This window comes from Schistocerca piceifrons, chromosome 11, assembly GCF_021461385.2.
Source record: "Schistocerca piceifrons isolate TAMUIC-IGC-003096 chromosome 11, iqSchPice1.1, whole genome shotgun sequence".
Classification (NCBI taxonomy): domain Eukaryota; kingdom Metazoa; phylum Arthropoda; class Insecta; order Orthoptera; family Acrididae; genus Schistocerca; species Schistocerca piceifrons.
The window spans coordinates 96,175,062-96,191,178 of NC_060148.1; the positions used below are offsets into that span (position 1 = coordinate 96,175,062).

Genomic DNA, 16,117 nt, shown 5'->3' on the forward strand with positions numbered 1-16,117 from the left:
TTTTTTCTATTATGGTCATTTGTTGGTGCATGAGCATTGATAATTGTGTATGCTTTATTACTTGCTTTGAAGGAGAGTGTGGAAATATGTTCTGATATGGAACTGAAGTCTACGATGTTTTCCATGACTGATTTATGTACAGCAAATCCTGTACCAAACAATGATGGTATGCCTCTTCTGACAGCATGTCCTGTGTGTAGATCCTGTGATTTTCTGTATTGAAATGGTTTTCATCTCTGAAGCGCATCTCTTGAATGGCGAGAATTTTGATATGAAGTTGTTTTAGTTTTCCAAGTTTGAAGAGTGTGTTGGTATTGAAAGTGCCAATGTTGTGTTTGCAGAGAGATTTTGAAAAGCTCCGATTCTTTTCCTCATAATTTTCCTGGTCCCCCAGAATCCGATGACCAGGAAAATCCAGTGCGTTGACTAGGGTAGTGGATTCATTTTGTTCCATCACAATCACTTCAAGTTGAGTTTAGTTGTGGTGATCTTTGAAAAAGATCACAATGATTGCAGACTTGATTGTTGAGATCAAGCCATATTTCACAGCCGCACCAACTAGGTGGACAGATGCTGACCACTAGTTGCTGGATTATTATTATTATTATTGTAGGAACAAATAATACTGCAACCTAAATGCAATATAACAATAACACTTTCATTTATACTACATTGTACGTATGCATTATTTTAATTTAATCTATGCTTACTTCAAAAGCTCCCTCAGGAAATCAGTATCATATTGGTGTTGTCTTCGCTGGAGTACATTTCAGTCATGGAATCGAAAAGTTACCCCAGTATTGGCAGACTGTTGTAAATTAGTGAAGGAGAATTTATTATTGATGAGTAAAGTCTCTGGCATGTGTACTGTTGTGTTTATTAAAGTTATGGAAAAATAGTATGAACTCATGCATCAACCCAATACCTTTTTCACGGTTAAACGTAAATTTTGTATAACTATTTTATAAATAATCTGCACATACCCACTGGTGATTTCTGCACCATGAATAAACTGTTATGCTCCTTGTAGTCCACCCTGTCTATTCATAAATCTTATTCCAAGCCAATAAACATGGTGCTATGCCATATGCTTGTCTCTGTTTCCTCTCTTCAGTCCGTCTGTAGTCATCGATACCATGTAGTATAATTAAAAAGAGTACTGCCTGCTCCCATACAGAACTGGTAGCAGTTATTGCATTATGTAGCTCTCCTGACCTGGTGCTTATAGCTCATTTTACAGTCTTAGCTCTGGTGGGAAAGACTAGAGTGTTACCATCAGTATCTACGTGTATAAAGAAGAATGTCCATTTCTTTGTTTGTGGTACCTAAAACTCTACAATTTTGTTTCAGTCTTGATGGAATTATGCACACATCACCTTCAAGACAAGAGGAAGAGCACTGTCTACATAAGATTTCTTAATCTGACATGAAACATATATGTATGTAAGATATAAAAGGGAAAAATGTCTAAAATTTCTTGATTGATGTACTTAAAGTTTCTACATTCAGATGAAACAATGAAGAAAATTAATGAAAAATTAAATGCCTAAGAAATGGAAGATATCATGGTAAACTGACTTAATTCATGTTGTGAGAATAAACTACAGTGGCAGTACCCGTTTTGGAGACAGTACCATCAGATATCACTAAATTGTAGGATGAGGCACTCAAAAATTATTTGCAAAATTATATTGATTGATTAATTGCCATTGTTACATATGCAATGCAACAAGGCTGGCTGTGAAGAATTTATTGGTGAAGCTAATAGAGGCCACCAGCATCATGGGAGCACCTCAGGTGAAGACGTATTTGGTCCTCGCATTCTGTCAATACCCAGTGATTTAAATATCCCCTTCAATTTCAAGTGATTGCAGTTTCCTGTGTGGCTCCCATTTCACTACGAGTACTGATGAGGTACAGGGCCAACAACTGTGTGTGGCATATATGAATAGTGAGACTGAACAGTTCAAATTTGTAGATGTTCGGATAAATAGTAAACTTGTCACGGAAAGCCCTTGTTCGGGATCTTGTTCAAAGATGTATGCTGCCATTTTTATTTTTAGAACAGTATCTAATGTAAGTGATTTTTTGTTCGACATGAAAAGTAGTCTACTTTACTTATTTTCATTCACTTATGATGTATCGTATTATATTTTCGGATAACTCTTCCTTCTGAAAGTGTATTTTTGGCTCAGAAATGGGCAATTTGGGCAATAAGTGGTGTGAGTTCGCTAACCTGTTGGCAACCCAAGTTCATTAGTCTGGGTATTGTGACATTGGCCTCTCCATATTTATATTCTTTAGTTTCATTTCTTGTTAACAATATCAGCTTATTCCCAAGAATTAGCAGCTTTCACTCAGTTAATCCTGGGCAGAAATCCAATCAGCATTTGGGTCACACTTCCTTAACTCTTGTGTGGAAAGGCGTGTGGTATTCTACTGCATTCGTTTTCAATAAGATACCACAAGGATTCAAAAATCTTAGCAGTAATCCATGCATTTTCAAATCTAAACTGAAGAGTATCCTCATGAGTCACTCTTTCTATTCTATTTAAGACTTCTTTGAAAAATTATGAGCCGTGCATGGAGTGGCCGCACAGTTTGAGGCGCCATGTCACGGATTGGGGGGCCCCTCACGCCGGAGGTTCGAGTCCTCCCTCAGGCACGTGTGTGTGTGTTGTTCTTAGTGTAAGTTAGTTTAAGGAGTGTGTAAGTCTAGGGACCGATGACCTCAGCAGTTTGGTCCCTTTGGAATACAACCACATTTGAACATTTGAAAAATTATGCTAATTCCAGTGTTACACTGTTGACTGATTTTATATAAACTTATAGGTTGTCGTCTTTCCAGGATTCATAAAAGTTTAATTTTATCTATTATTACTTTTCTGTTGTAATTTTATGTACCGATACATTCCATGATCGAGGAACTTTTGTCCTACGGAAGTAGACGTTGAGAGGGGGGGGGGGGGGGGGGAGGGAGAGGGGAAGAACGGATAGTGCCATGTACTGCAGCTAGTTTTCAATCTTTGTAACACTATGAATGACATTCGTGTACACAGGCAAACTTTCTGCACCAGGTTAGCTCAAAGCGCCAGAGCCCTGCCGCCCACGGACATGTTTTCGAAAGTGCTGCTGCACGCAATCGTGCGGCGCGTGCTGTTCGCGACGTACACGGTGGCGGGCGTGGGGCTGGCGTGCCGCCTCACGATGGTGGTGCTGGCGCTGACCGGCCTACCGCAGCCGTGGCCGTCGTGCACCGACCGGCGGCTGCCGCCGGCGGCCCCGCAGCAGCTCTCCGCGCAGCAGCTGCCCGCGCAGCAGCCGCCCCCGCACCCGCCGAGGGACGAGGAGCCGATCAGCCAGTTCCTGGTGGTGCTGGCCGTGTCGTCGCCCGCCTCCGAGGAGCGGCGCCGCGTGCTGCGCGACACGTGGTTCCGGTCGTGCTCGCAGGACTTGGACGCCAAGTGCTACTTCGTGGTGGGGATGGCCGGGCTCGACGAGGAGGACACGCGCCGGCTGCTGGAGGAGCGCGACCTGCACCACGACATGCTGCTGCTGCCCGACCTCGTCGACACTCCTGCCAACCTCACACTCAAGGTTCGCATCTTAACGTGCATCCTATCGTCCCGTCCTTTCTGCTAATTAGTATTTTCTACTGCAGGTAAATTTCGTTATACGCGTCAGCTACATCCACAGAACTGCCGTGTGTACCGAATTTGTGTGAATCGAGAGCCATTTTATATATAAAATGTGGGGTTAGGTTCTCATTTACTGACATATTAAGTTTAAAATCGCAGTTTTCGACAAAGTTCAAAACTTACGTACAATATGCATTAGATCAGTATGTGCCAAGCAAGATCGTAAGAGATGGAAAAGAGTCACCGTGATACAACAACCGAGTTAGAAAACTGCTGCGGAAGCAAAGGAAACTTCACAGCAAACATAAATATAGCCAAAGCCTTGCAGACAAACAAAAATTACATGAAGTGAAATGTAGTGTGTGGAGGGCTATGCGAGAGGCGTTCAATGAATTCGAAACTAAAGTTCTATGTACTGACTTGGCAGAGAATTCTAAGAAAGTTTGATCTTATGCCAGAGCGGTAGGTGGATCAAAACAAAATGCCCAGACACTCTGTGACCAAAATGGTGCTGAAACAGAGGATGACAGACTAAAGTCCGAAATACTAAATGTCTTTTTCCAGAGCTGTTTCACAGAGGAAGACTGCACTGTAGTTCCTTCTCTAGATTGTTGCACAGATGACAAAATGGCAGATATCGAAATAGACGACAGAGGAATAGAGAAACAAAAGGAAAGGCCGCTGGACCTGATGGGATACCAGTTCGATTTTACACGGAGTACGCGAAGGAACTTCTTGCAGCGGTGTACAGTAGGTCTCTAGAAGAGTGTAGCGTTCCAAAGGATTGGAAAAGGGCAAAGGTCAGCTCCATTTTCCAGAAGGGACGTCGAACAGATGTGCAGAACTATAGACGTATATCTCTAACGTTGATCAGTTGTAGAATTTTGCAACACGTATTATGTTTGAGTATAATGACTTTTCTGGATATTAGATATCTGCTCTGTAGGAATCAGCATGTGTTTTGAAAAAGACGATCGTGTGAACCCAGCTCGCGCTATTCGTCCACGAGACTCAGAGGGCCATAGACACGGGTTCCCAGGTAGATGCCGTATTTCTTGACTTCCGCAAGGCGTTTGATACAGTTCCCCACAGTCGTTTAATGAACAAAGTAAGAGCATATGGACTATCAGACCAATTGTGTGATTGGATTGAAGAGTTCCTAGATAACAGAACGCAGCATGTCATTCTCAATGGAGAGAAGTCTTCCGAAGTAAGAGTAATTTCAGGTGTGCCGCAGGGGAGTGTCGTAGGACTGTTACTATTCACAATATACATAAATGACCTTGTGGATAACATTGGAAGTTCACTGAGGCTTTTTGCGGATGATGCTGTGGTATATCGAGAAGTTGTAACAATGGAAAATTGTACTGAAATGCAGGAGGATCTGCAGCGAATTGACGCATGGTGCAGGTAATGGCAATTGAATCTCAATGTAGACAAGTGTAATGTGCTGCAAATACATAGAAAGAAAGATCCTTTATCGTTTAGCTACAATATAGCAGGTCAGCAACTGGAAGCAGTTAATTCCATGAATTATCTGGGAGCAGACATTAGGATTGATTTAAAATGGAATGATGATATAAAGTTGATCGTCGGTAAAGCAGATGCCACGTGCAATTGGAAAACAAAGGAAGTAGGTTACAGTAGATTTGTTCGCCCACTGCTTGAATACTGCTCACCAGTGTGGGATCCGTACCAGATAGGGTTGACAGAAGAGATAGAGAAGATCCAACGGAGAGCAGCGCGCTTTGTTACAGGATCATTTAGTAATCGCAAAAACGTTACGGAGATGATAGATAAACTCCAGTGGAAGACTCTGCAAGAGAGATGCTCAGTACCTCGGTACAGGCTTTTGTTGAAGTTTCAAGAACATACCTTCACCGAGGAGTCAAGCATTATATTGCTTCCCCCTATGTATATCTCACGAAGAGACCATGAGGATAAAATCAGAGAGATTAGAGCCCACACAGAGGCATACCGACAATCTTTCTTTCCACGAACAATGTTGTTGTTGTGGTCTTCAGTCCTGAGACTGGTTTGATGCAGCTCTCCATGCTACTCTATCCTGTGCAAGCTTCTTCATCTCCCAGTACCTACTGCAACCTACATCCTTCCGAATCTGCTTAGTGTATTCATCTCTTGGTCTCCATCTACGATTTTTACCCTCCACGCTGCCCTCCAATGCTAAATTTGTGATCCCTCGATGTCTCAGAACATGTCCTACCAACTGATCCCTTCTTCTAGTCAAGTTGTGCCACGAACTTCTCTTCTCCCAATCCTATTCAATACTTCCTCATTAATTATGTGATCTATCCACCTAATCTTCAACATTCTTCTGTAGTGCCACATTTCAAAAGCTTCTATTCTCTTCTTATCCAAACTATTTATCGTCCATGTTTCACTTCCATACATGGCTACACTCCATACAAATACTTTCAGAAATGACTTCCTGACACTTAAATCTATACTCGATGTTAACAAATTTCTCTTGTTCAGAAACGCTTTCCTTGCCATTGCCAGTCTACATTTTATATCCTCTCTACTTCGACCATCATCAGTTATTTTGCTCCCCAAATAGCAAAACTCCTTTACTACTTTAAGTGTCTCATTTCCTAATCTAATTCCCTCAGCATCACCTGACTTAATTCGACTACATTCCATTACCCTCGTTTTGCTTTTGTTGATGTTCATCTTATACCCTCCTTTCAAGACACCCACGAACAACACGAGACTGGAATAGAAGAGAGAACTGATAGAGGCACTCAAGGTACCCTCTGCCACACACCGTCAGGTGGCTTGCATAGTATGGATGTAGATGTAGATGTAGAGTTTCCTACTACTTTTACCAAAAATAACCATTATCGTCCTTTGGAAATGCATTTTAATGCAAAATTAATACACTTAAAAATTTAATGCTAAGGCACATAGTAAAACTAAACTCCATCCGAACAGGGCATGAAGGCCCAACAGCAAGACCGACCGCCATGTCATCCTCAGCCCAAGGCATCACTGGATGCGGATATGGAGGTGCATGTGAGGAGCACACCACTCTCCCAGCTGTGCGTCAGTTTACGAGACCAGAGCCACTGCTTGTCAGTCAAGTAGCTCCTCAGTTTGCCTCACAAGGGCTGAGTGCACACCGCTTGCCAACTGCACTCGCAGACCGGATGGGCACCCATTCGAGTGCTAGCCCAACCCGACAGCACTTAGCATTGGTGACCTGACGGGAACCACTGTGGCAAGGCCATTGACGAGGCACATAGTTTTCCTTATTGTGGGCCTTCAGCATATATTATGTCACAGTAGGACATTATGCAGAGAATTGTAATAAGGTATGCTGCTTGATATTTTATGAAGGACAGACAGAAAGAAATTTCATCATTAGATTCAGAGAACACATGAGAGAAACAAATAACAACCAATCCACGTTCTTTACACACCTTGAAAATAATAAAAACAAAGTCGACAACTCTGAAAATGCATCACAAATCCTGCACAAAATATGAAAAGGTACAGTCGTCGATATTTTGGAGGAATCTGAAATACACGTACACACCATGATTATCCATACAATATACTAAATAAACAAACTGATTTCAAATGCAGACAGTTTTTAAAAACTTTTATTGAAATTTTGCATAGAGATAACAAATAAACAAAACACTGAAGATTACAAACACATCAGTAACAGTTCCATAGAAACGTGACCCACAACAACTTTAGTATCTTTGACTAAACAGTTAGCTGTTACCCTTGAATTTCTACAACTGTCATATAATAAAAAACATATTATAATATATGTGCAACAGCAAATTATAGAACAATGTTATAATGCTGCTGAAAACTAATATTACATGCAACTGCAGACAGCAATAATGGTTTACACAAAGTTGACATATGTCCATCTACAATGTCAGGAAATGAGTACAAGATCAAATGCAAAAATAAACCTTATAAATTATATTTTATACAAATTATAAACAAAGCTGAAATAAGTTATGTTCTAAAATAATGCATCAAGCAGCATACTGTCTTCCAGTTCCCTACCTAAAATCATTTTCATTAAGTCCTCATACAACCTAAATAGCTTCTGAATCATCTGAGAGACATTTCATAAACAGGGTGTTACAAAAAGGTATGGCCAAACTTTCAGGAAACATTCCTCACACACAAATAAAGAAAAGATGTTATGTGGACATGTGTCCGGAAACGCTTAATTTCCATCTTAGAGCTTATTTTAGTTTCGTCAGTATGTACTGTACTTCCTCGATTCATCACCAGTTGGCTCAATTGAAGGAAGGTAATGTTGACTTCGGTGCTTGTGTTGACATACGACTCATTGCTCTGTCAAGCACATCAGTACGTAGTATCAACAGGTTAGTGTTCATCACGAATGTGGTTTTGCAGTCAGTGCAATGTTTACAAATGCAGAGTTCGCAGCTGCCCATTTGATGTAAGGATTAGCATGGGGCAATAGCTGTGGCACGGTACATTTGTATCAAGACAGATTTCCAGAACAAAGGTGTCCCGACAGGAAGACAGTCGAAGCAATTGATTGGCGTCTTAGGGAGCACGGAACATTCCAGCCTACGACTCGCGATTGGGGAAGACCTAGAACAACGAGGACACCTGCAATGGACGAGGCAATTCTTCATGCAGTTGACGATAACCCTAATGTCAGCGTCAGAGAAGTTGCTGCTGTACAAGGTAACGTTGACCACGTCACTGTATCGAGAGTGCTACGGGAGAACCAGTTGTTTCCGTACCATGTACAGCGTGTGCAGGCACTATCAGCAGCTGATTGGCCTCCACGGGTACACTTCTGCGAGTGGTTCATCCGACAATGTGTCAATCCTCATTTCAGTGCAGATGTTCTCTTTATGGATGAAGCTTCATTCCAACGTGATCAAATTGTAAATTTTCACAATCGACATGTGTGGGCTGACGAGCATCTGCACGCAATTGTGCAATCACGTCATCAACACAGATTTTCTGTGAACGTTTGGGCAGGCATTGTTGGTGATGTCTTGATTGGGCCCCATGTTCTTCCACCTATGCTCAATGGAGCACGTTATCATGATTTCATATGGGATACTCTACCTGTGCTACTAGAACATGTGCCTTTACAAGTACGACACAACATGTGGTTCATGCACGATGGAGCTCCTGCACATTTCAGTCAAAGTGTTCGTACGAAACTTCCTGGCAGATTAAAACTGTGTGCCGGACCGAGACTCGAAAGGCAAATGTCCCGAGTTTGAGTCTCGGTCGGGCACACAGTTTTAATCTCCCAGGAAGTTTCATATCAGCGCACACTCCGCTGCAGAGTGAAAATCTCATTCTGGAAAGTGTTCGTACGCTTCTCAACAACAGATTCAGTGACCGATGGATTGGTAGAAGCGGACCAATTCTGTGGCCTCCACACTCTCCTGACCTCAACCCTCTTGACTTTCATTTATGGGGACATTTGAAAGCTCTCGTCCACGCAACCCCGGTACCAAATGTAGAGACTCTTCGTGCTCGTATTGTGGACGGCTGTGATACAATACGCCATTCTCCAGGGCTGCATCAGCGCATCAGGCATTCCATGCGACGGAGGGTGGATGCATGTATCCTCGCTAACGGAGGACATTTTGAACAGTTCCTGTAACAAAGTGTTTAAAGTCACGCTGGTACGTTCTGTTGCTGTGTGTTTCCATTCCATGATTAATGTGATTTGAAGAGAAGTAATAAAATGAGCTCTAACATGAAAAGTAAGCGTTTCCAGACACATGTCCACATAACATGTTTTCTTTCTTTGTGTGTGAGGAATGTTTCCTGAAAGTTTGGCCGTATGTTTTTGTAACACGCTGAATAATGCACAATAATTTTTTTTTACTTACGTCTATTTTTTTCAATGTTTCTTTACAGCCCTCCAACATAGTCTCCCTGCTTCTCTATGACTCAATCCCAATGTCTTGGAAGCTCTAGTATTCCATCCAGGACCATCTTCTGTTCATCTGTCAAATGGCTCAGGCAACAGTGGTAGAAAGCTCTTCCTGAGATAGATAACAACATCCACACATATTTTTTCAACTTAAGGAACATGTCAAAGTCTGGTGAACTCATATTCAGGCTGTAGGGAGGATGCAGCAACACTTCCCATCCGTATTTGTGAACGTTTGGGCTGCGACACTGCCGATATAAGGGTGAGCATTGTCGTTGAGAATTTGGGCCACAGCCTCGACCAACTGAGGTCGTGTTTTGTACATTTTTTCTGCACAGGTTTTGCATGGAGGTACAATAATACACTGCTGAGACACTTGTTCCACATGGGATCTAACTGTCATGTTGATTCCTTGGTGATCATGAGCGAAAATCATCTGTTACTTGAGCTGTGACTGAGCACATAAAAATGTTTGTGGAGGGGGAGAATCTGAAGCTCTCTACTCATTGGACTGTCATTTCAGCTCCGGTTCATCAGTTGTGACAATTCGACCCAAGAATGCTTGACCTTCTTGGTCTAATCATTGTCTGAGCAAGGTTACAATGTCCAGCAGTTTCTGCTTGTCTTCAGCAGTCGAACAGTGTGGGATCCATCTGGCAGAAATTTTCCTCTTCTTCAAATCATCTGTGAGAATACGAAATACTACATCTACATTTATACTCCGCAAGCCACCCAACGGGGTGTGGCGGAGGGCACTTTACTGATGTTGGGGGAATTCTCGTGGCTTCAGAGACTTCTTCACAAGTGGCACTGTGATCTTGTTCAGCAGCATCTGCCACAAGCTTCACACTTTATTCATCTGTTGACATTTTTGGCCTTTGGATTATCATCTATGCTCATATGGTCATCACAAAAATAATTAACCAAACGTGAAACTGTACTACAGTCTACTGTGAACTCACCACAAACTTCACTTAACGCACTGTTGATTTCTGTTGGGTTTTTGCCTTATAAAGTTTTGATCATGATGTATGACCTCTGCCCTTCAACAGTCACAGTACCTGAGACTCTTGCAGTGTCCATTTGTATTGCTTACCAATTTTTTGTTAGAGTACACTGTGAAAAAACAAAGACACATACTTCTTGCTCGAGCTCCCAACTACATCTGTCATAATTTTTATTGTTGATGCATCAAACAATACACAGAATAATACCAACCGGTCACTTATCCATGAAATACCTCTCATACATTGGAAGAGTCTGATGATGCTGTAGTCGGCTCAATTTCTGTAACATATTTTCTTACATGCAAATCTTCATTGCTAAGATCTTTGTAATGAGAGTTTAGGAGGTCGCAGACATTCTGTTCGTCGACATCAGTGAATCTAATCTGCTGTGCCACGTCCACAGCTTATTTTGTTGCAATGGCGAGGTCACTACTTCTCCTAGAACTGGCACAGAATTGCACCACAGTTTCCTCTATTTACCATTCACACATTTTGGAATGATACCAGTCCGTGCGTCTCTAATAACATCGGTCGCCATCTTAATATTGAACTGTTGGCAGAAAATCTGATGGTAAGCTTGTCACTCAATTCACATTCTTCTATGAGACTTGAGAAAGTTTTATGCAAGTAATATGCCCTGAATGTAGAAATAACTCCTGGTGCACGGGTTGCGGGACAGATGTAGTGTTCAGCGGCAGAAATGGGCTCCAGTGTTTTAATTTGAATCAATAATGGAGAATGGGTGGCTGGGAACATTGCCAAGGAGGAGAAGAATTCTGAAAGGTTATTTTTATTTCTCACAGCAGGCCTTCAGTTCCCTATTCAGTTCATTAATATAATAATTGCTGAGAATGGCAGAAGTCATCCATTCTTTTTCACTCCACCTGAGTCACTCTTGTCGCGACCCTTTAGTGCCCTAGGATTTTGAGAGTGGTAGATAATAAGGGGCTTTAATTTGCTGTCCCCTGTAACATTTCCTCTGGAAAGAATAGTGCACCAGTCCTTGGCAGCCTTAAATCCAGGTGCTGTTTTTTTCAATAGAAAGGAATGTGCAGTTTGGCATCCATTTCCGAATAAGCCTGTTCCATCGAGGTTGAAAACTGGCTTCAGAGTATAGCCTTTTTCTGTCACAATTTCTTTCAACCTCTTTTTAAGATCCTCAGCTCCAGTGTCAGCTGCCTCTCCTGTCATTTTTAATGTTGTGAAAGTCAAAATGGTGCCGTAAGTAATCGAACTGAGCTCAGCTGGCTGAGAAAGTTGCCAGACCTTCCTCTTCTTTCATTAAATCTGCATATGAGCTCTCAACTTTAGCACGAATAGCAGCTCCAGAGAGAGGCACATGCTGTCAGTTGTGGTGCTCGGTCGAAAGGCTTAGCATTTTTTCTTTTTTTTTTTCTTCCAATGTCTCCGAGCGAGATTTGGTCACTCTAGGCACACTTAATTCAATTGAAGATTGGGTGGTTTTTCAAACTGATACCACACTGTTGTGATCAGTTCTCACAGTGGATAAACTACGTTCTAAAGCATGCCGAATGTCAACAATACACTCACCTTTCTCATTGCAATCCAAAACTTGTAACTTTGTTTCTAATGAATAAGATCTTTGTACACTTATATTTCCCTTGAAATTCCTTTTACACAGTATTTTAAATGCAGAGCCTGTCAAGTGCAACTTCACAGCTCTGCTGATCGGAACTGATGCTTCAGGTCTCATCAGACATGATGTAATGTCCACCAACACATTTCTGCTTCATGTACTCATAACAAATGGCGGCATTGGACTTAAAACTAAAATTTCGTATATGTGAAAATGCAGATAATGAATCTGCTTATAATGGGGTCATCCTGTATTCCTTCCCTCACCAATTTTGTGGAGTACCTTTTTATTGACCAGTAAAATTGCGGGCATTTGGCTCTAACTAAAATTTTTATACTATTAGTATTTCAGGTGTGAACATTTCTTCCATCTTCAGAGCTAATCAGAAAGACTGATGGTAAAGTGCTTCCATCCACCCTGTATACAAGTAAGACAAGTCAGCTGTATTTGAGTATGTGGCAAATCGTAGTGGAATAAATACCGTGTGTGAGTCAGAGGTATGTGCTGCCGTGACACATCTGTGAAAGATGTTGTTTCACTAATTCTGGTCAACAGGGGGTATCTAAGAGAGTTACCTATTGCCTGTGCCAGAATCAACATGTTTTCAAGCTTAAAACCATTATCATAATTAATTAAGTCATTTGTAAAACATATTTCAATAACTTCCCAGAAAACTCTATCCCAAAAGGATGAAATAAATGTTAAAACTGGATGTCCTCACAGTCTGATTCCCTGTGTACAGTTCTCAGTCACAGCAGATTTTTATTGGCTGCAGCAAGCATCTGTGTTCAACCATCATTTAATTGTGGGCATAGGCCTCAAATTTTTTTTACATCTATGCATGTCTATATCTAATAAGAAGCAATGAGATTCTTATCCTATGTGTTGTGCATGTAATGCATATAATGTCAGTCAATTTGATTGTATAGCAAAGTAGTGGATTGTGGTGTGTACCAAAGCAGTGTTATCAGGTTCTATACTAAAATTAGTGTAACACGCTGTCCACTTTCGTTACAGGAGCAACTGACAGTCATTTGCTCCTGACAGAGATCTACATCTAAATCTATATGATTACTCTGCTAGTCACAATAAAGTGCCTGGCAGAGGGTTCAATGAACCACCTTCAAGCTGTCTCTTTACTGTTCCACTCTCAAATGGCATGTGGGAAAAACAAGCCCTTAAATTTTTCTGTGCGAGCCCTGATTTCTCTTATTTTATTGTGGTGATCATTTATCCCTTTCTAGGTGGGTGCCAACAGAATGTTTTTGCAATTGGAGAAGAAAATTGGTGATTGAAATTTCATGAGAAGATCCCGTTGCAATGAAAAACGCCTTTGTTTTAACGATTGCCACTCCAACTCATATATCATGTCTGTGGCACTATCTCCCCTAATACAAAACGAGCTGCCCTTCTTTGAACTTTTTCAGTGTCATCCGTCACTTCCAACTGATGCAGACCCCACACCATGCAGCAATACTCCAGAATAGGGTGGACAAGTGTGGTGTAAACAGTCTCTTTAGTAGACCTGTTGCACCTTCTAAGTTTCTGCCATTGAATCACTGTCTTTCGTTTGCTCTACCCACAACATTATCTATGTGATCATTCCAATTTAGGTTATTTGTAATTGTAATCCTTAAGTATTTAGTTGAATTTACAGCCTTTAGATTTGTTTGACATATCGCGTAATCGAAATTTAGCAGATTTCTCTTCGTACTCATGTGAATAACTTTACACTTTTCTTCATTCAGGGTCAATTTCCATGCTCCACACCATACAGATATCTTATCTAAATCATTTTGCAATTTGTTTTCATCATCTGATGACTTTACAAGACAGTAAATGACAGTGTCATCTGCAAACAATCTAAGATGGCTACTCAGATTGTCTCCTATGTCATTAATATAGATCAGAAGCAATAGAGGGCCTATAACACTTCCTTGGGGAACACTGGATATTACTTCTGTTTTACTCAACAACTTTCCAACTATTACTACAAACTGTGACCTTTCTGACAGGAAATCACGAATCCAGTGGCACAGCTGAGGCAATATTCCATAGGCATGCAATTTGGTTAGAAGACGGTTGTGAGGAACAGTGTCGAAAGCCTTCTGGAAATCTAAAAATATGGAATCAATTTGACAGCCCCTGTCAATAGCACTCATTACTTCATGAGTATAAAGAGCTAATTGTGTTTCACAAGAATGATGTTTTCTGAATCCGTGCTAACTATGTGTAAATAAATCGTTTTCTTCTAGGTACTTCATAATGTTCGAACACAGTATATGTTCCAAAACTCTACCGCAAATCGACGTTAGTGATATGGGTCGGTAATTCAGAGGATTACTCCTACTTCCCTTTTTGGGTATCGGTGTGACTTAGCAATTTTCCTGTCTTTAGGTACGAATATTTGTGTGAGCGAGCGGTTGTATATAATTGCTAAATATGGAGCTATCGTATCAGGTGCAGGTGATTGTTGAAAGCTTGAGGTTTTGCCAAATTTTGGTGTGGCAAGCAAAATGAGATTGTTTTATACAAGAATCGCACCAAACTACTGATAAATACACTTCAATCTGTCAGTTTTCATTTTGCCTTCTCCTGAACGGGTCTTATGACCACACAATATAGAAAAGGAATACCGGAAAAGGGGAAGAGCTCTTTACCATAATTTTCATTTTCTGTCAGTAGTGATGCCATCATTGTTTAGTCTTTTTGTGTCAGTTTGCATTCATTGAGAGCTAAATGAATTTTTCCTTTGCAGGTGCTGAAGGCGTTCGTATGGGCAGATAATAAGGCTCTCGCACAATACGTGATGAAGTGCAACGATGACTCGTTTGTCAGGCTGACGCAGATAATGAACGAGATCAAAGAAGGAGACACAGCCCCTTCTGCGGCTTCCATATACTGGGGTTTCTTCGACGGGCATTCCCCCGTAGAGGCTGTGAGCAAGTGAGTAACGGAGCTTGCAGTATTTTTCAGTGACTTTCCTCTTGGACATTCTCACTGTAACTGGGCTGTTGTATACAATTCACATATCTCTTATTTTCAAAAGTTGTAATTTTGAAAACAAGGGCTGGTTTTAGTATGATTATTTATTTAATTTATTCTGTGCATGGCATTTTTAAAAATCTTATCTCATTTGTATTGTAACCGGTTTTCATACAGAAAAGGTAAAAATGATGACATCATTCGTTTAATGTATAAATGATTATTGTCCATTTACTTATACACTTGCACCATGTGCCATCAATGCCATAATGAAAGAGAGCCTTCAGTGATGTGGCATGAGTCAATTAATACATTAACAGATGCAGTCACAGCTGGCTACTGTTGTAAAGCATACTGACAACAAATTATGACTAGTGCTAATATACTCAAGCTCATGGTTACGGTGATTACTTCTAGATTACTTTGCATGCTTATGTTAGGAGAAAAACACTTACATTGAAACAAACTATTTCCCCTCTTACAATAGTGAACTGCTGTTTTCATCTAAAACTGTACTACAGACAAATCATTTTATCTTTACACAGATGATGACCAGCCATCAGTGTACTGGCAAAGAAATATTGGAAGTACATAGAATTTACAGTCTTGAGTTAAAGTTCTTCAGATATGTTGGAGAAATAGTGGATAATGAGTTATTCTTTTGAAACTTCCTGGCAGATTAACACTATGTGTTGGACGAGGACTCAAACCCAGGACCTTTGCCTTTTGCAGGCAAGTGCTCTACTGACTGAGCTGCCCGAGCGTGACTCACAGCCCAGCACCACAGCTTTATTTCTGCCAGTACCTCATCTCATACCTTCCAAACTCCAGAGAACTTCTCTTGTGAAACTTACAGGACTAGCACTCCTGGAAGAAAGGATGTTGTGGAGACATGGCTTAGCTCCAACCTGGGGAATTGTTTCCAGAATGAAATTTTCACTCTGCTGTGGAGTTGTGCTGATAT

The 16,117-nt window shown here is 41.1% G+C and overlaps 1 protein-coding gene across 1 annotated transcript in view; it reads left to right on the top strand.

Moving 5' to 3' along the window:
• The first annotated feature begins 3,483 nt into the window (after window positions 1-3,483).
• Window positions 3,484-16,117, top strand: part of LOC124719748 (beta-1,3-galactosyltransferase 6-like) — a 56,437-nt gene continuing 43,803 nt past the window's right edge. The window contains exons 1-2 of the mRNA XM_047244949.1: window positions 3,484-3,597; window positions 14,927-15,114. Coding sequence (XP_047100905.1) covers window positions 3,484-3,597; window positions 14,927-15,114 — 302 coding nt within the window. The remainder of the gene's footprint in view (window positions 3,598-14,926; window positions 15,115-16,117) is intronic.